At 68.7% G+C, this 18,837-nt stretch overlaps 3 protein-coding genes across 5 annotated transcripts; 2 read left to right on the forward strand and 1 right to left on the reverse strand.

Moving 5' to 3' along the window:
• Positions 1-85: 85 nt before the first annotated feature.
• Positions 86-2,670, forward strand: C22H19orf25 (chromosome 22 C19orf25 homolog). 2 transcript variants are annotated; one of them, XM_054182216.1, is made up of 3 exons: positions 86-135; positions 1,264-1,436; positions 1,517-2,670. In XM_054182216.1, exons 2-3 carry the CDS (start codon positions 1,289-1,291, stop codon positions 1,711-1,713), a joined length of 345 nt encoding a protein of 114 aa, XP_054038191.1. In that variant the 5' UTR covers positions 86-135; positions 1,264-1,288; the 3' UTR covers positions 1,714-2,670. The 2 variants fall into 2 exon arrangements, with proteins under 2 accessions (XP_054038191.1, XP_054038192.1); XM_054182217.1 differs by having other exon boundaries at positions 96-113.
• On the forward strand, positions 2,638-6,032 carry LOC128900738 (granzyme M-like). 2 transcript variants are annotated; one of them, XM_054182212.1, is made up of 7 exons: positions 2,638-2,767; positions 2,876-3,085; positions 3,275-3,434; positions 3,544-3,688; positions 3,994-4,248; positions 4,457-4,672; positions 5,702-6,032. In XM_054182212.1, the coding sequence occupies exons 2-7, from the start codon at positions 3,025-3,027 to the stop codon at positions 5,720-5,722; spliced, it is 858 nt and encodes a 285-aa protein (XP_054038187.1). In that variant the 5' UTR covers positions 2,638-2,767; positions 2,876-3,024; the 3' UTR covers positions 5,723-6,032. The 2 variants fall into 2 exon arrangements, with proteins under 2 accessions (XP_054038187.1, XP_054038186.1); XM_054182211.1 differs by having other exon boundaries at positions 2,667-2,762.
• A 444-nt stretch (positions 6,033-6,476) lies between these two features.
• On the reverse strand, positions 6,477-17,031 carry APC2 (APC regulator of WNT signaling pathway 2). The gene is given in 15 exon segments (XM_054182210.1): positions 6,477-7,787; positions 7,789-11,947; positions 12,042-12,256; positions 12,348-12,464; positions 12,544-12,621; positions 12,733-12,872; positions 13,036-13,131; positions 13,293-13,677; positions 13,775-13,867; positions 15,361-15,438; positions 15,745-15,858; positions 16,012-16,120; positions 16,229-16,400; positions 16,506-16,596; positions 16,879-17,031. Coding segments are annotated over 15 exon segments (7,299 nt in total). The 5' UTR covers positions 17,020-17,031.
• Positions 17,032-18,837: the final 1,806 nt, after the last annotated feature.

Raw genomic sequence — 18,837 nt, forward strand, 5'->3', positions numbered from 1 at the left:
GTGTGTGTGTGTGTGTAGGGAGGTGCAGCGCCTTTAAGAGAGAGGGCGTGGCTCCGGAGGGGTGGGGGGCGCGGCGGAATGACGTAGTTCCGGGAGGCGCGGCGGAAGTAGGGGTATGGGGAGGGGGTGTGGCGGGTGAGGAGCGTGGCGGCGGGGAGGCCGTCTGTCTCTCGGTGGCCGTCCCGGGGATGGCGGGGGGGTGTCGGGCTGGGGCTGGGGCTGGGGCTGGGGCTGGGGCTGGGGCTGGGGGGGGCGTCTGTCTGTCCGTCCATTCTGGGGGAGGCGGCGGTGGGGGGGGGGGGGGGATAGGTGGGATTTTTCTGTCTGTCTTGAGGGAGGGGGTGGTGGTATCTGTCTGTCTGTCCTGTGGGAGAAGAGGGGGGGTGGTGTATTTTCTGTCTGTTCCAGGGGAGGAAGGGGGGGGGGGGGGGGGGCTCTGTCTGTCCGTCCTGGCGTAGACAAGGGGGGAGCTCTGTCTGTCTGTCTGTCTGTCCTGGGGAGGGGGGTATGTGTGTGTGTATTTGTCTGTCTGTTCCGGGGGAGGGGGAGCTCTGTCTGTCTGTCCTGGGGGGTGTGGGGGTGGTATTTGTCTGTTCCGGCTGAGGGGGGACTCTGTCTGTCTGTCCTGGCATAGACAAGGGGGGTGCTCTGTCTGTCTATCCTGAGGGCCGGGGGGTGTCTGTCTGTCCATCCTGGGGGCATGGGGGGGGGGTATTTGTCTGTCTGTCCATCCTGGGGGAGACGGGGGGGGGTATTTGTCTGTCTGTTCATCCTGGGGGAGATGGGGGGGGGGGCGGTATTTGTCTGTCTGTCTCAGGGGAGGGGGAGCTCTGTCTGTCTGTCTGTCCTGGGGGGGCAGAGAGGGGGTGTGTGTTGTGTCTGTCTGTCCCGGGATGGACGAGGGGAGAGGTCGGTCTGTCTGTCCTGGGGTGGATAAGGGGGAGGGACTCTGTCCTGAGAGTGGCGGGGTGGGCAGGGTGTCTGTCTGTCTGTCCTGGGGGAGATGGAGGGGGGGGAGGGCCTCTCTGTTCATCCTGGGGTGGACAAGGCTGGAGGGGGGTCTCTGTCTGTCTGTCTGTCCCAGGGCGTTGGGGGGGGCGAGTGTCTGTCTGTCTGGGGGAGTGCAGCATGGTGGGGGTCTGTCTGTCTTGGAAACACAGGGAGGGGGAGGTCTCTGTGTCTGTCCAAGGGGCAGCGCGGCGCGGGGGGGGGGGGGCTGTCCGTCTGTCTGGTAGCCCCCTCATCTTGCCCCCCCTCTTCCAGCCCCTGCACCTGAGGCCGCTCCGTGATGAGCTCCAAGACCAAGCGGGTGCTGCCCACCCGCCCTGAGCCCCCCAGCCTGGAGCAGATCCTGGCCGATGTGCAGAGCACCCACCCGGCCGACCCCGTCTTTCTCCTCCCCGCCGAGCCCCACCGGGACCACGACCCCTCCCCAGGTAAGTCCCGGGGTGGGGGGAGAGCGAGGCGGGGGGGCTCTTCCTGCCCCACTGACGCCCCCTGCTCTGCCCCCCCGCAGGCTTCCCCGGCTCCAGCAGGCAGGAGGCTGCCGCTGAGGAGAGGGAGCGGCTGTACCGGCAGAGCCGGTCCTACGTGGAGATGAACCAGCGGCTGCAGGCATCCCGGGAGCGACTGCGGCAGCAGCGGGAGGAGCTGCGGCAGGCAGGAGAGGCGCTGGAGCATGGCATCGCCGAAATGAGGCAGAAAGCGTGCTGAGGCTGGCCGTGTCGGTGCTCGGGACTTCTCTCTGTGGCCGGCCCGGACTACCACGGTTGCAGTTTCACCTGCCCAAACTGGGGGTAGAACCAATTGCGTTTGATTTGCCGGGGGATCTGGCATTGCTGCGGTTTGCCAGCGCCTCTCCGGCGCGCCAGAGGGCTGGGGCTGGGGCTGGGGCTGTGCCACCTCGGCAGCCTGACCTTTCCCCGGGGAGTGGTGGGACCTGCTCCCTGTGCCGGGGAGGGGCCGTCCGGGCGCGGCGGCAGGTTCCTGGTGCGGGAGGAAAGGCTCGGTCCCCACGTTTGGTTCCTGTTGTCTGTGAACTCAATGCCCTTGTCGCCGGTGGGTGGCATGTCATCTGCGCCCTTGCGCCGCGGCTTCACCTATGACTTCTCCATCTGGTACTGCCCCGAGGATGACCACATCGCCTCCTGCATCTCGGAGCGCTTGAAGAAAGAGGGGTTTCGGGGCTACGCAGAGCACCAGGACCAAGTGGCCGGGATGTGTGTCATCCAGACTGCCGTCAAGGTCATCGAGGCCAGCCGGGTAGCCATCCTCCTCCTCTCCGCCAAGTCCCTGGGCGACCCGTGGTGCCAGCGCGTTTCCCAGTGGAACCTGTATCACATCATCCACAGCCACGGGACCAAGATGATCCCTGTCTACGTCGGCGTGAAGAAAGCCGAGGTGCCTCCCTTCCTGCAGCACCTCATTGAGCTGGAGTACCAGACCGAGTTCTTCTTCGACAGGCTGATGAAAAGCCTGAGACCGCCCCACTCGGGAGCACGCAAAGCCAGGGCTGCCTCATCTTCCAAAGCCAAGAGCTGAGGGACCCTGGGGGCCGGGCTCTGGTTTTGCAGCCTGTTTGGGGTCTGATGGCCCCATAGCCGTGGTGGCAGGAGTGGAGTTATCCTGTACTGCTAATAAAGGTGGTGGCAACGGGTCACCGCAGCGCTGGGGATTCTCACGCATCTCATTAAAAACCCTTCTCGGAGAACTGAAGATGCGCCTTTGTGTCCGCGCGCCCCATGTCACTTGCTGAGCAGGAGGTGAGGTAAAAGTCAAACCGCAGCGAGCATCCGTGTCACTGTGGGTGGTTTTGCAGCCCCCGAGGTGCTTGTTCAGCCTCGCAGGTGCCTCTTCCCCTTCCTGCCCCCCTTAGCGGAGATCTGTGCCCCGCTGACGCCTGACACCGCTGTCACACGTGATGTGGGACCTCTGCCGCTGCACCCACTCAGTGTGGAGCACGGCAGCGTCGTGTCACCCCCGCAGAGGGACGTGGAGCCAGCAGGGGCTGCCACCCGGCGAGGGATGGGGACGAAGGGCCACCTGGGGCTGCTGTTGCTGCTGACTCTCCCTTCGTTCGGGCCGGGTGAGGGCTGGGGTGGCCAGCGGGGTCTTGGCATTGCTGGCCAAGGGGGGTGGCAGCCGGCTTGCAGGGATGGGGTTGCTGGATGCACTGTGGGGACAGGGAATGGTGGCTGGGGAACCCCAGCCTCTCCCTCTCGGTGGGACAGCTGGCCGGTGGCAGGACAGGGACGGGCTCTCCTCTCCCCGGCAGCCAGGAGCTGGCTTCGGCCATCGGTCATCGGCGGGCACGAGGCCAAACCCCACTCCAGGCCCTACATGGTGTACATCCGCTTTGCGGGGGCTGGCGCCTGCGGGGGAGCGCTGCTGCACAAGCGCTGGGTGCTGACGGCCGCCCACTGTGCCCATTGGGGGTGAGTCCAGAGCGGCCGCATCCATCCCGGTGCGGGGATGGGGGTCTCGGTGGGGCTCCACGTGGTCGGCACCGTGCTCCCGCCAACACCGTCTCCCGCTGTGGGGCAGGACGAAGGCTGTCGGGACGGTAACGGTGGGGCTGCACAGACTGCAGGATCGCGGGGTGGCCACACAGACCTTCCCCATCCAGGCGGCCTGTCCCCACCCCGGCTACAACCACCAGACGTTTGAAAACGACCTGCTCCTGCTCCAGGTGGGGCTTGCGCTGGCCAGGGAAGGGTTGGCCATGGGGCTGGAGGAGCCTTGGCGGTGTGGGGATGTGCTGCCGGAATCGGGGCTGAGCAGGTTCACACCGCGCTCGTAGCCGGGGCGAGGGGCTGGGTGACATTTCCTCTGATCACCTCCGAGCGTTTTCACACCTCGGTGACATCTCCACGTTCCCGCCTGCTCGGTTCTCCCCCTTGGCCACCCACCCGCTGCCGCGGTGGCGGGGCGCTCCTTGCCAGCCCCGCTCTGGGCCATGGCGGGGTCTGATGCTGCCCACCGCCCTGTCTGCAGCTGAAGGGGACGGTGACGCTGAGTAGGACGCGGCAGGTCGTCAGGCTGTTGGGGCGGGAGCCGGCGGCGGGGACGGCGTGCAGCCTGGCGGGCTGGGGGACACGCGGGCACGGGGAGCTCTCGTCCACGCTGCAGGAGATGGAGGTCGAGGTGCTGGACACGCGGATGTGCAACAACAGTCGCTTCTGGAACGGCGAAATCGCCCCCACCATGATCTGCTTCCAGGGTCGCCACAGGGGATCGGCACCCACCAAGGTGAGGAGCCGGGTGGGGGGGGCCAAGGGCTTTGCACCGGGACCAGGCAGCCGCAAAGCTCTGCTCCTCGTGAGCCACCGTTCCTGGGCGTGGGGGACGCTGGGGAGGATGCTCACCCCCAGCAGAGAGGTGAGATGCCCCCCTCGGCCATGGCGGGTGTCCCTGGACCCTGCTCAGGGTCCGCTCCCCACTGTCACCCTCCACCCAGGGTGACTCCGGGAGCCCCTTGGTGTGCGGGAAGCGGGCGGCGGTGGCCGGTGTCATGTCCTTCAGCGGCAAAAAAGCCACCGACCCTTTCAAGCCTCCGGTCGCCACCTCGGCCGTGAAACACAAGAAATGGATCCGGAAAACGCTGCGGAGGGGCTGCGGCTCCCCCCAGCCCGGGCGCACGGGACAGAGAGACCACCGCCTCCTATTTACACAGGTTGGCTTTTAATTCTTAATACTGTCCAGAGTCCCGGTAAAATAACATCCTTAGTACATACATACAGCGATGGGGGGAGCAGGGCACGGCGGAACCCGGCGGGATTGTCCGCGGAGGAGGGCTGAAGCCGGCGGGCACGTGTGGAGCAGAGACGGGCGAGAGCGGGGCTGCCTTGAACCCGGGGCCACGGCCGAGCCTGTGGGGAGATGCTGGCCCTGCTGGCACGTCCGACGCTCGGTTACGACACTCGGGAGTTGGGGACACGTGCTGCCCCCGGGGACTTTGCCCCCTTTTCTTCAGCCACCGCCCTGGGTCCCACTGTGCTGGCTGCAGCCTCCCAGCCCTGCCGGAGCCGAGGTCCCCAGCAGGTACCGGGGTGTGCATGTCCCCACCACCTTGGTGCATGTCCCTGGGGACCCCCAAGCGTGTTCCCACAGCCCTGGTATTTCCCTGGCCTCTGCACGTACCCCTGTGGCCCCACTGCACATCCCCACAGCCCCGGTGCAACTCCCCAGAGCCCCTCGCTATGTCCCCACAGCCCTCTGTGTGTGTCCCCTGCACGTGTCCCCACAGCCCGGCCTGTCCCTGCAGCCCCCCCATGGCACTGGTATGTGGGGGGCTCACAGGTCGCCCTGTCCACAGCAGGCAGCGAGCCATAGGGTGGGAGGACTGGGAGATACCCAAGGGGTTGGGGAGCAGCCGTCCCACTCCCCGGGGCCGAGGCGCTCCCCGCACACCCCAGCCTCGGCGCAGGGACCCCGCTGGCAGCAGGAGTGGGGGCGTCCCCCGTGCTTTGGGGCCAGAAGCCCCTGTGTTCGCGGGCGTAATCCAGTTCTGGATGGACTCGTGTCCACGGCTCATGGGGACGCGCCAAGGTCCTGGCTGCGAGCTGGGATGGGGCCGGGGGGGGGGCGGGTGTTCCACCCGGGGGAGGGAGGCTGGGGGGCTGCGGATGGGGGTGAGGGACCCCAGACCCTTCTCCAGGGGTTGGGCGCCCTGTCCCCAGCTCAGCACCCTGTCCCCTCCCAGGGCAGCTCCCCAGCCCCGTGACACCACCCTGCGAGCATCCCCTGGGACGAGCCTGTCCGGACCCCGTCCGCCCACCAGCGAGACCCTGCCCGGCTCCTTCCGCGTCTTTTCCACCCAAAACCGCCTTGAACCAGTGCAAGCGCCACGGCTGCAGGTCACCCGTTAGTAATCAGCTGCGCACCTTAATTCAGAGCCTCCAGCAGCACAAATGGGGGATCCCGGCCCTGTCTCCCCACGGCCACGCGCTCTCCCCCCGCGAAGCCTCTCCCTGCCTTGATCCAGCCATGTGTTTCCTTCCCCCCGTTAAATAAACGCGCTGCGATCGCTGGCAGAGCTGGGTGGCGGTGCCGGGACGAGCTGAAGCATACGGCGGAGACCCGGCATCGTGGGTGTGCAGGATCAGGCCCTGGACCAGCCTCTGCCCCAGGCGGGCCAGCGGGATGGGGGGACGTGGGGACACGGCCCCCTCCTCCGCTTGTCCCAGGATGGCTATCAGCGGGAGGAGGTGGCCACTAAGGCTCATGCCAGGTTGGGGCGTCAGCCCCGGCCCCAGCTCCCCACGGGTCCCCCCCCGGCTCTGCCCAGTCCTTGGCACTGGGAACCGTGATGATGCTCTGGTACAGCAAGACCCCCGCCGGGGCAGGCAGCCGGTGACACGCCGGTCCCCAGCCATCCTGTGTCACTGTCCCCCCCCCCAGCACAGTCCTGGCCAGCTCCTGTGGGGCAGGGGGGGGTGTCACAGGACCCTCGCTGGGGCTTCATGGGCGGCAGCTGCTCAAGCCTGGATTTTCTCCACCGCTTTTTCGGCCACCGCCGTCACCACCATGGGGCTGGGGACGTAGTTGAAGGGGGTGACGCGGGCGGCTCTGCTTGGGGAGCCGTGCCGGCTGGCGGGGAAGGTCCCGGCTGGCGCCTCGTGGCCGAAGGAGATGGGGAGGGCGGCCTTGGCGGGCGCCGGGGCTTCGCCGTCGCAGGCAGCGCGGGCGTGCAGGGGCCCCTGGTGGGTCTCCAGCGTGGGAGAGGTGCTGGAGTTGGTCTTGGCGGTGGAGAAGTCCTCGGTCTGCACCACGGCGTCGCTGGTCTTCCTGGGGCCGGGGGTGCCGGGGCGCTCCTCCTCGCCAGCATCCGCCAGCGGCAGGGCGGAGGAGGGCAAGGTGCTCTTGAGGATGTGGGGGATGTCTTCGTCCCGGATCCTCCGCCACGTGCCCTTCATCATCACCACCGGTGGCTTGGCCGGCTGCCCGCCGGGCACCGCCTCGGTCTGCCGCCGCCGCGCCGAAGCCTCGGAGCGGGCGGAGAGGACGGAGGACGGGCTGCCCGTCCTCCGCCCCACGCTGATGTTGGGCGAGGACGAGTACCTCTTGAAGGGCTCGGGCGCGGGGATGCTGGTCTTCACCGGCAGCCGGGACGGGCTCTCCGAGCTGGTCCTCCGCGGCGGTTTGGCCCCGGCGGCGACTTTGCCACCAGGCTGGGCCCTGGGGACGAGGGGCCGCGGGCTGGGGGCTGCCGGCTTGGCCGCCTTGAGCTCCTCGCAGCGGGAGGAGCAGAGGAAGACGGCCGGGAGAGCAGCGCGGCTGCGCTGCGGGGAGGTGCGGCGGGGCAGCGTGGCCGCCGGCTGCGCCGGGGAGAGCTCGGCGCGGTGCCGCAGCAGCAGGCTGGAGGATTCCTTGATGAAGGTGAGCTGGCGCAGGAAGCCGGAACGATCCGAGTCGCTCCCGCTGGAACGGGTGGAGGACATCCGCACCAGGTTGAGCCGGCTGCCCCCCGGCCCCCCTGTCCCACCGCCCCGCGTCTTGCCACCGTCCACCTGCTCCTCCAGCACCGGCATGGCCCCCCGGCCCGGCAGCACCTTCCTGCTGGGCTTCTGCATGAAGGGGATGCGGACGGGCGACTTCTGCGTCTTGGACTGCTTGGGGGCCGGAGACTTGGGGGCCGGGGCTCTGGCCGGGGGTCCCGGTGGGGAGGGCGAGCCGCCTGCCTTGCCTGCGGCCGGGGGACCCTGCTTGGCGAGCTGGGAGGGCGACGGCAGCTTCTTGGGTGCGTGCTGGGAGGGGGTGGAGGTGCGGGAGGAGCCCGAGGAGGGGGGGTCCCTTGCCGATGCGGGCGGGCGGCGTCGTGCTCCTCTTGGGCAGCGCCAGCTCCCCGGTTTCGGGGGGTTTGCCCAGCCGGTGGAGGCTCCGCGAGCGCTGCTGGCTCAGGGAGAGGTTCTTGGCTGGCGGAGCCTCCGGCTTCGCGGCGGGGCTTTTCTTCGGGGTGGCCCGCGGGCTGGGGGCATCCTTGGCCATGCTGGGCATGTAGATGACAGTCCTGCCGCGGAAGACCACGGGCAGGTTGGGCACCGGCTTGGTGGGTGCCGGGCTCCGCTCCGCCCTGGCGTTTCCACGGCCGGCGGGACGGGCACCCGGCACATCCTTCCTCTCCGGGCGGCTCTTGCTGTGCTCCCTTCTCGCCGCATCCCTGCCCGCCACGCTGCCGGCCCGCTTCTTCTCCTGCCTGCCCAGGGAGAGCTGCAGGGTGGACCCGACCGAGAGCCCCGATACGAAGGAGAGGATGGAGTCGGACTCCGAGGAAGGCTCCCGCGAGAGGGAGGCGGCAGCCTGGTGCAGCCAGGTGACGATGGAGTTGGCACCCTCCTGGATGGCTTGCCACTCCACGCTGTCCAGGTCGGAGCCCCGCTCGGAGCCGGCGTCCTCGGTGGGGTGATGCTTCACCTCCGCCTTCCGGTCCCTCCCGACGGTGCCCGGCGGCTTCTGCTTGCGCTCCGCCGTCCTCCGGCGAGCCGAGGGCCGCCGGCGCTTGGGCATGGCCGAGCCGATGCACTTCTGCAGCAGGTCGTCCTCCGAGTTGAGGCTGGGGGAGCTGGGGGAGCCCCCCTGTGCCTGCCCCGCTCCCGTGGCCGACCGCTGCCGGGGGGCTTTGCCGCAGGGCTGGCCCCGCTCCTCGCCATCGGAGAGGTTGGCGTCGCTCAGGGAGCTCATGGAGGAGCTGAGGGAGTAGCACGGCGGCGTCTCGTCGGCGATGAGGTTGTTCTGTGGTTTTGCCTTCACCGGTCGGGGAGCGGGCTCGGAATCGCTCCGGGGGACGGAGCCACCCCAGCGCTCCCTCCTGGGCGCCCGGCCGGGCTGGGCTCTGCTGCCGGCCCCCTCCCTGCCCGCCTCGGGCAGCTCGTCCGAGTCCTGCTCGTAGAAGCAGTAGACGGCTTCCTCTGTCGGCGTGGTGTGGCACAGCGACTGGAAGGCCACCCCGTCCTCCTGGGGAGCATCCTTCCTCCCGGGGGGACCGCTGCTCCTCCCCACCTCCAGCTCCAGGCTGGGGCCGCTCTTCACGGGGGGCTGGCCCCGCTTTCCCTCCCCGCCTTGGCCATGGCTGGACCCCGCTTTCCCTTTGCAGGTTGAGCTCAGCCGGGCGGGTGCCGAGCTGCCGGAGGCGGCTCTCCTGGCCGGGATGGCGCCGACGCTGCCCGCCTCGCGGTGTCCCTCGGGCAGGACCCCCGCCGGGCGCCCCGTCCCCGGGCCGTGGGGGTGCTCAGCCTCCTCGCCGGCCGGGTAGCGCAGGGTCTCGTCGCTCAGCGAGGCGGCGCTGGAGAAGTTGACGGGGGTCCCGTCGGCTGAGTCGGTGAAGGAGTCGTCATCCTTGAAGAGGTCGCGGGCGGTGGCACGCAGGTGCTTGGGGACGCTGGGGTGCGCGTGAGCTGGCACCAGCATGTAGACAGGGACGTGCACCGGCTTCTTCGTCTGGGGGTGCAGGACCTGGCCGGAGAGCAGGGAGGTCTTCACCTTGCGGAAGCGGGAGGGCATGGCGGAGCTGATGCACTCCTTCAGGATCTCGATATCGTCGTCGGAAGGGGGCTCGGGGCGGTCGGCCCGTCGCCGGCCGTCCAGGTACCGCTCCTCCCGCCGCTCCTCCCGCTTCTCGTGAGCCACGAAATTCAGGCTGTTCTTCTCTGGGAAGGTGGGCATCAGCTTGAGCTCCACGTCCTTCTGGACGTAGTGCTCGTGGAGGGGCAGGGCGCTCAGGCTGGAGGCGCAGGAGAAGTTCTCGTTGGGTTTCTCCACCGTGAAGTAGACCATGGAGTCCAGGTCCTGGGGCAGCTGGAAGCGCTCCTTGAAGTCGGTGATCTCCATGAACTTCTTGACGTTGTTCTCCCACTGGATGTTGAACTGGCTGGTCTCCTTCTCCGGTTGGCAGCCCAGCTCAAAGAGGGGTGTCTTGCTGCGGCTGGGCGGCATGGTCTGCCCAGGGCTGTCGGGCAGCTCGCTGGGACTGATGGTGCCGCTGATCATCTCGCTGCAAGGGTCGCTCTGGATGGAGCTGGCGATGGAGGGGCTCTCGAAGCTGCCCAGGGAGCTGACGGAGCTGCAGCGGCTCATCACCAGTGGCGTCTCCTGGATGTAGTTCTCCGAGGAGCTCGAGGGGGTGAGGTCCTCCTGGCGCGATGGTGATGTGTCCCTCAGGAAGACCTTGTCGCGCTTCGGGAAGGGGATGGTGATGGGCTGGGAAATCCCCACCGGCGTGGCCAGACCCGGATCCGCCGTCTTCTCCTTCTCCTTCTCCTGCCTCCCATCCTCACCTTCCCCGTCCCCTTCCTCCATCTCCAGGATCTCCAGGGACGAGTCACTGTCCAGGTCATTCTCGCTGTGGCTCTGCCCGTCCAGCACGTTGTCAGCCGAGGAGAGGGAGGAGAGGGAGCTGCACCGGGAGAAGCAGATGGGGGTGTCCTCCACCGAGTACTTCTGCACCGACTCCTGCTCCGCCGCGGCTGCTGGGTGGGCAGGCAGCTTCTCGGGGATCTTGCTCAGGGTCTCAGCTGTCTGCAGCAGCGTGGGGGGCAGCCAGGCTTGCTTTCTGCCCAGGAGCGAGGGATGGTGGCCAGCGCCGGCGGCCGCACCGCTCTTGGCCAGGCTTTCGAGCAGGGGGACGTGCTGGTAGGACGGGGAGAGCTTGATGGTGCGGACCTGGGCGTCAGGGGAGACCTTGCTGCCCGCCTCCTTCTTCCACTCGGGCTCCTTCTCCAGCGACTTGGGGCTGGGGAAAGTCACCGTCTTCTTGGCCCGTTCGGGCACGTCTCGCTGCTCCGGCTTGTCCGGCTCAGCCGGGTCTCTGCCCTTGAGCGTGGGGGGTTCGACCCGCTCCGGTTTCACACCCAGGATGCTCTTGAGGTCGAGCCGGCTCGGCCGCTTCTGGTACCGCTGCAGCTCGTCCCGGTAGTCGAGGAAGGCGGCCCTGGTGCAGGGCTTCATGTGCTCCTTGGTGCAGTAGCCGTCGCTGGTGCTGCCGCTGTTGAGGCTGTCGTTGGACAGGCTGGTGTAGGCGGTCTTCAGCCGCAGCAGCGTGTGCGCCCGGCTCAGGCTCTCCCGCTTGGCGAAGCCGCCGGCGTCTGAGAGGCGGCATGGCGAGCAGGACTGGGCACGCGCCTCGTGCACCTCCTCGGGGCCGTACTGCCAATCCAGGCAGTGGTCCTCCGAGCTGAGGCTGAAGCTGTCATCTGAGGATGTGTGCATGGTGGAGATGTCCTCCACCAGCTTGTCGATCTTGGCCACCGTGCTGGAGATCTTGTTGGCCAACTTCTCGGCGGCCAGTGAGACGTCATCCTCCGGCAGCAGTGGTTTCTTGGGCTCGGCTGGCTTGCCGCTGCCATCCTTCTCTGGCTCTGGGCATCGCCTCTGTGCCAGCGCCCGGGGCAGCGCCTGCCCCTGGAGGAAGGAGGAGTTGAGGAACATGGAGAGGACAGAGGCGCTGGCCGTCTCCACGCCGGTGGAAATGTTGGGCACCTCATCATCGTCGAAGCAGCCGGAGTCGGAGGCGTAGTCCTTCACCAGGCTCTCCATGTGCCGTGTCGGCTTCTTGGCGCTCTGGCTCTTCAGGCTCTGCTTCTCCATGGTGTCGAAGGTCTCGGCCAAGTGCTTGGCATCCAGCTCGGCCTCCAGTGCCTTCTGCTTGCGCATGTAGAGCGAAGGCATGCAGGAGCCCGGCGAGACGACGGCGGTGTCCTTGTACTTGGGGGGCCGGTTGGTGAGGAGGTTGCGGAGAGCGGCCGCGCTGCCCATGGCGATCATCTTGTGCTTGGAGTGGATGAGGTTGCGCAGCATGCTGACCGCCCCCAGGTCCCAGAGCAGCTCCTGGTCGCGGGGGCTGCGGGCGGACAGGTTCCAGAGGGTGCCGCAGGCGTTGCTGACGATGGTGAGACTGTGCGAGCGCAGGTGCTGCAGCAGCGTCTGCAGGCAGTTGTGGTCCCGGAGCACCTGCCTGCGGGACAGGGGGGACCCCCGGCCGTCAGCACCATCCCAGACCCCCTCCCCGGCGCCATCGCCCCCGCTTCCCCGGCCCACGGCCACCTCACCTATAGTCCTCCCGCGTGGCGACGAGGCTGGAGACGTTCCTGAGGATGCCGCCGCCGCTCTCGATGATGGCCAGCGAGTTGCTCTGGCACTTGTAGGTGAGGGTGCTCACCAGGAAGCCCAGGGCTCCCTCCACCCCGCAGATGGCGGCTTTGTTCTCCGTGCTGTGCGCCGACAGGTTCCACAGCGCGCTCAGGACGCTCTTCAGCGTGGACTCCTGTCCCGGTGCGGGGGGACACGCAGCCGTCAGCCCCCGTCCGGCCGCCCCGGTGCCCGTTTCCCCTCACCCCCCACCCCTCGGCGCTCACCTTGCCGGCGTGCAGCGCGCACCGCGTCAGCCCGGTCACGCTGCCCACCTCCCGCAGCACCTTCTTGCTGTTGATGTCGGCCCTCCAGGAGAGGTTCCTCAGGATGCTGGAGACCACCTGGGAGGGCAGAGCGGGGAGGATGGGTGCTGGGACCATCCCCCTCCCCGGCACAGCCCCCCACCCTGCCGGCACCCACCTGGTGCAGCTCCTCGCTGTCGGAGCCCAGCTGAGCCACGATGGCCTCCATGCAGCCCCGGCGGGAGCACAGCGTCGCCTGCGGGGAGGATGAGGGTGCTGAGGACAACACCATGGCCCCCCCCCCAGCCCCGCTCCCCACCCCACAAGCCCCCCCCTCCCTCACTACCCCCCTCCGGCTCCCCCTGACCTTGTTGACCACGTCGCCGAAGGTGAGGTTGGTGAGAGCCATCCCTGCGTAGCGCCGCAGCGCCAGGTTCAGGGGGTCGTTCGTCATCTTGTGCATCTCATAGTCCACCTGCAGCAGCTCGGCCACCGCCTGCAGCCCGCCTGCGGGATGGGATGGGGGGGTGATTCGGGCAAGGGACCCCCCCCCCCCCCCAACACACACGGTCCCCCCGGCACCCCCTCCCCAGTGCTGCTGCCGTGGCACTGGGGAGGAGGGTGGGCAGGGATGGACGGAGCCCCCTCCCTGCGCCCACCCCGGGCTCACCCAGCTCGTTCATGGCCCGCCGGTACTCCTCGTCGAAGGAGAGCTTCATGATGGCGCAGGTGGCCTGGCAGATCTGGGGCTCGATGGGCACCGGCACTGCGGGGAGAAGGGGGGTGTCAGCCCCGGGGGTCTGACCCTAATGACACCCCACCCCCCGCCAAACCATTGCCCACCGCCTCCGACACACACGGATGCTCCCAGCCCCGTGCATCACCACGCACGTGCCTACACGCACGGCACCCCGCTCGCCCCCGTACCCGCGCCGCCCTCGGGGCCTCTGCCCCCGTCCCTGCTCTGCATCTGCAGCCAGTCCCAGCAGGTCTCCGAGTAGGAGCGGATCTGCTCCAGCACGTGCAGCACCCGCATCTCCTTCTTGGCCTGGCCCTCGTCAGGCTGGGAGAAGACAATGTTGTGGAGGGCGGCGTTGGCACGCATGCGGGCGTCCTTGGCGCCGGTGGGGCTCTCGGGGGGGCCCGGCTCGCCGTCCGAGTCGTGCAGGATCTGGATGAGCAGGGGCAGACAGCCCGACTTGCGCATGGCCAGGCAGCTCTCCTGCGAGCTGGACATGGCCAGCAGCGTGCGCGACATGTCGTCCTTGTCCCTGGTGGCCAGCATGGACAGGAGCCAGAAGACCACCTCCACCTGCGGGAGGGGGACTGGGGGTTACACACGGCTCCCCCCACCACCACCACCCCAACACAGCCCACCCCAGCCGGGCTCCGGCACGGCTGCCCCTCACCTTGCTGCTGCCCAGGCTGCTGCCCCCCTCCTCGGGGTGGGTCGGGGGGTCCAGGCTGCCGTCCCCCTCCATGCCCGGCACCTTCCCGCAGAGCTACAAGGAGGGGGAAGATGGGGAAGGGCGGGGGGGTTGCAATGCACTGCCTTCACTCCCCCCGCCCGGTTCCTCCCCGCTTTCCAGGAACCCACTGATGCCATTAAATTCGGCAGCATTTCCCAGTCGTTGCAATTGTTGCTTTCGTCAATGCCAGGGTTGTATTTTAAGACAGAATCGGGGCTGATGGGGGGGTGGGGGGGGGGGGGCGGGACACTGCCACAGCAGCAGGCTCGGGAAAGGAAGAGCGTGGGCGAGGCGAGCGGGGTGGGCAGCGTGGATGGGGCCGGGGCTGAGCCCACGGCGCTGCTCGTGTGGGCTGGCGATGGAGGGGCTCTGCGGGATGTGGGGCGGGCTGGGGCGATGGAGGGGCTGGGGGTGGTGGTGGGGGGGGCCGTGTTGATGGAGGGGCAAGGGGTGATGGAGGGGACATCGGTGATGGAGGGGCTGTGGGTGATGGAGGGGCTGCGGGTGATGGTGTGGGACACGGATGATGGTGTGGCTGTGGGTGATGGAGGGGCTGCGGGTGACGGTGGGGACATGGGTGATGGAGGGGACATGAGTAATGGAGGGGCTGGGGGTGATGGAGGGGGCAGAGATGACAGTGGGGTCATGGCAATGGCAGGGATGGGGACAATGGTGGGGCTGGGAGCAATGGCGGGATGGGGGTGATGACAGGGCCGTGGCGATGGCGGGACTGTAGCGATGGTGGGACTGTGGGTGATGGCAGGGCTGGGGGCGATGGCGGGGCTGGGGACAATGGTGGGGAGGGGGCAATGGTGGGGATGGGACAATGGCGGAGCTGGGGGCAATGGTGGGGAGGGGACAATGGTGGGGAGGGGACAATGGCGGGGCTGGGGGCAATGGTGGGGCTGTGGGTGATGGAGGGGTCCGGGGTGATGGCGGGGTGAGGGGCGATGGGGGAGCAGGGGCGATAGCGGGGCAGGGGCGATGGCGGGGCTGTGAGTGATGGCGGGGGGGGGGCAATGGCGGAGCTGTGGGTGACGGTGGGGCCGTGGTGACGGCAGGGGGAGACGATGGCGGCGTGACGGCAGGGTGGGGGTGGTGGCGGGGTTGTGGGTGATGGCGGGGCCGTGGCGATGGTGGGGCCTGGGCGATGGGGGAGCGGGGGCGATGGCGGGGCTGTGGGTGATGGCGGGGCCGTGGTGATGGCGGCGGGGGTGGGGGGGGACAATGGCGGGGTGATGGCGGGATGCCCGCCCTGGCGTCTCCGGCGGCAGATGCTGCGGGAGCCAGCGCGCCCCGCCCGCCGCGCGCCATGGCCTACTTCTCGTCTCCATGGCAACTGCCCATTTCACGGTGCCCGAGCCACACAAAGCCCTGGCTGTGCCGCGCCGGCGGCGGGCAAGGGGGACAGGATGGGGACAATGGTGGGGGGGAGGCTGCGCCTGGACCCCTCCTCCACCCCTCCCCGGGCTCCATCCCGTCGCCCCCGTGGACGGGTCCCCGGCGGTGGCCCCTGGTCCCGCTACCTGCGGCTCCGGCTGCTGCACCTTGTCCTGCGCCTCCATGAGCTCCTTGTCAATCTGCTCCAGCCGGGACGCCCGGATCTGAGGGGGGCAGAGGGGGGGGGTCAGAGAGGGCTGGGACCCCCCCACCTACCACCCAAGACCCCCAGACTCCTAAAGCCAAGCGTGGGGGGTGCGCGGGGACAGTGCAAAGGTGCTGGTGCGAGGGTGCGAGGGGCTGCGGGCGACGGGTGCGAGGGTGCACAGGGGTTTGGGGGGGGGGTGCACAGGGCTGGAGGTGGCAGGACGGGGTGGGAAAGCAGCTGGAGCCCCCCCCGCCACCTCGACCCAGTATGGGAGGTGTGAGGAGAGGAGTGTAAGGTTGGGGGGGGGGTTCCCTGCCCTGACCTGCGCCCGCTGCACCATCTCGTCGGCCGTCCCGAAGCGCTCCTCCATCAGCGAGCGGATGTGCTGGCCTCGAACTCCAGCTGCTGCCCGGATCAGATCCATCTGCATGGAGAACTGGGTGGAAGGCACGGGGTTGGGGGGGGGGGGGGGGGGGGGGGGGCGGGGACACGGCGGTGTGAGGGGGACAGGGTCCTGCCGGCGCCCCGGGGCCGGGGGAGGGTGAGGCGGTGGGGGGTGGGGGGGGTGGCCGGGATGTCCCCCGCTCACCGTCTCCACGTGGGGCAGCTCGTCCAGGCGGGTGGCCAGGCTCTGCAGCTGGGCGTAATACCACACCTTCTCCTTCTCCTCCTTCTCGATCTCGCCCAGCAGAAAACACCTGGGGTTGGGACGGGAGCCCCCGTCAGCACGGTCCGCAGCCCCCCCATCCACCGCCCCCACCCACCCCCCACCCTGGTCCCCCTTCATCCCCCTCTCCGGCCGTCACCTTTCCCGGTCGAGCTCCTCCAGCATCCGGAAGGTGGCTCTGCCCAGGTCCCCGCTGACATCCCGGTGGGGCGGCGGGTGGCGGGCAGGTTGTCCTCGGCGCTGCGCCCGGCTCCAGCCACCTCCGGGGCGAACTTGAGGTTTGTAGAGGCTGGTGATGTCCATCTGCAGGGCTGGGGACGGGGACAGCGGCGTGAGATTGGGGTGGGGGGGGGTGTGTTCAGCGGGGACCCCCCCACACACACACACACACTCCCCCACCCTGCCTGGGCACCCACCTTTCAGCTGGTCCAGGACCTCCGTCTGCCCCGAGGACACCATGACCCGCGCCTCCTGCTCCAGCTTGCCCTGGAGGTGCTTCAGAACCTCCTAAAATAGGGATGGAGACGTCGTCGGGTGGGGACGGGGACATGGTCTCGTGGGAGATGCCCCTGCCCATGGCAGGGGAGGGGGGTTGGAATTAGATGATCGCTAAGGTCCTTTCCAACCCGAACCATTCCGTGATTCTACGACATTGGGAAAACCCCCCGCGTGCCCCTTCCCTGCAGCCCCAGTGTAGGGGTCTGTGTCTCGTGTGTGTGTGTGTGTGTGTGTGTGTGTGTGTCCCCTGTCGTCCCCCCCGCCGGCCACCCCCAGGGGCCTTGTCCTCACCTTCATGTCCGAGGTCTCATTCTCCAGCTTGGAGAGGTGGTTGGAGTTGTCCTCCAGCTCCCGCCGGAGGTGGCTGTTCTCCTTCTTCAGCGCCTCCACCTGCCGCACCAGCTGGTCGTACGAGGCGATGGAGCCGGACATCTTCACCTCCTCCAGCGCGCCTGCTTGGGGGAGGGGGGGGGGGAGAGGTGGGCAGCACGCCGGGGTGCTCCCTGCAGCCTGCTCCCAGCACCCTCGCTGCCCCCCCAGCACCCCAACACCCTCCCCGGGACCACCCCCACAGCCTCACGCGCACGCCACCCCCCCCATCCATGGAGGGGGCAAACTGCCCCGGCAAGAGCAAGTGCCCCCCCACAAAGCCTCCCAAAAGGGACGTCCCCAGCACAGGGTGGGTGTTTGGCCCCCGGCCCCCCCCCCTCCACCAATGCCGGCAGCCCCGGCCCCCCCCCTCAAAGCCCCCACCATCCCCTGCCTGATTTTCCATCCTCCGCAGCAGCTCAGCCCTCCGCTCCCTTCCCCCTTTGTCTCGCTTTTGGTCTTTCTCCTTCCCCTCAACCATCTCTCGCTTCGCTCCCTCCCGCAGCAGGGCCAGCCCCAGCCCCCCCCCCCTGCCAGCACCCCCGGCCTCTGCTTTGTCCCCCCCCCCCAGACCCCCCTGTCGTCCCCCGCCAGCTGTCCCCGGCCCACCCCAAACCCTCCTCCTTGCCCGCAGCACCCACAGCTGCCCCCTCGCACCTGCCGGGGGGGACACACGGCGCCGGGACGCGCGGTGACATGGAGGGGGGGGGGGTCAGGGACAAGGACAGGGACCCCTCGTCCACCCGCCCCAGCGGGTCAGGCTGGCGGCTGCCAGCGCGATGGGCCCCGCGCCGCCTTCGTCAGCGCCACGTGTGAGCACGAGTGTGCGTGCAATGGTGTGCACGGATGGTGGGGGGGGGGGCACAGCAGAGCTGGGGGGCTGCCCTTCTCCCCCCACCCCACCCCCACTGCACCCCCCATCTCGCACCCCCCCATCTCAGCGTGAGCAAGCGCTCGTGGGCTCGTCCCTCCCCGTGTCCCCCAGAGCACAAGGGCAGGATCGGGCCCGTGTCATCCCCCCCCCCCCCGGCCGCCACAGCAGGGTCAGGGACGGCGGCTGCCCGGGGCGTGGATCGATCCCCCGTGTCCCTGCGCACCCAAAGCTGCCCCACAGCCACTCCCGAACGCCCTGAGCTCCCTCTGCTTCCCTTTGGGGGGGGTCCTGGCACCCCCCCAGCCAGCACAGAGGCCCCTCTGGGCAGAGGCGGGACCCCCGTACGCTCCCCAAGTCCCCGCCAATGTCCTTCCCACCCCAGGAGCCATCCCGGCCCCCACTCCCAACCTCTCCCGCCACCCTGCGCCCCACGATGGCTCTGCGCCCCACGATGGCTGGGAGCCCCCCCATTCTGCCCCCACCCAGGCTCCGTTGTGGGGTACCCCCCACCCTCCCCACTGCCCAGCTCTGCCCACGCCGCGCCGGGGCCAGCCACGCTCCTGGAGAAAGACAAAGACCCCCGGTGCAAATCCCCCCCCCCACCACTGCCCAGGCGGCAAATAAACCCCCCAGGAGAGAAATAACCCCCCGGGGGGGCGGGGGCTGGGCATGGGGTGGCAGGGAGGGAGTGGGGTGGGGGAGCAGAGGGTGGGGGGGTGGCGGAGGGATAGGAGGTGTGGGATGGGGGATGCGGGACGAGGGATGCAGGATACAGGCGGCAGGATGGACAATGATGGACGCAGGAGGAGGGAGTGGGGATGGGGGATGCAGGATGGATGCGGAATGAGGGATGAAGGATGCGGGATGAGGGGTATGGGATGAGGATGAAGGATGGGGATGCGGGATGGATGCGGAATGAGGGATGAAGGATGCGGGATGAGGGATGCGGGATGAGGGGTGTGGGATGAGGGATGAAGGATGCGGGATGTTGGATGGATGCAGGATGA

Source organism: Rissa tridactyla, chromosome 22, assembly GCF_028500815.1.
Source record: "Rissa tridactyla isolate bRisTri1 chromosome 22, bRisTri1.patW.cur.20221130, whole genome shotgun sequence".
Taxonomy (NCBI): Eukaryota; Metazoa; Chordata; class Aves; order Charadriiformes; family Laridae; genus Rissa; species Rissa tridactyla.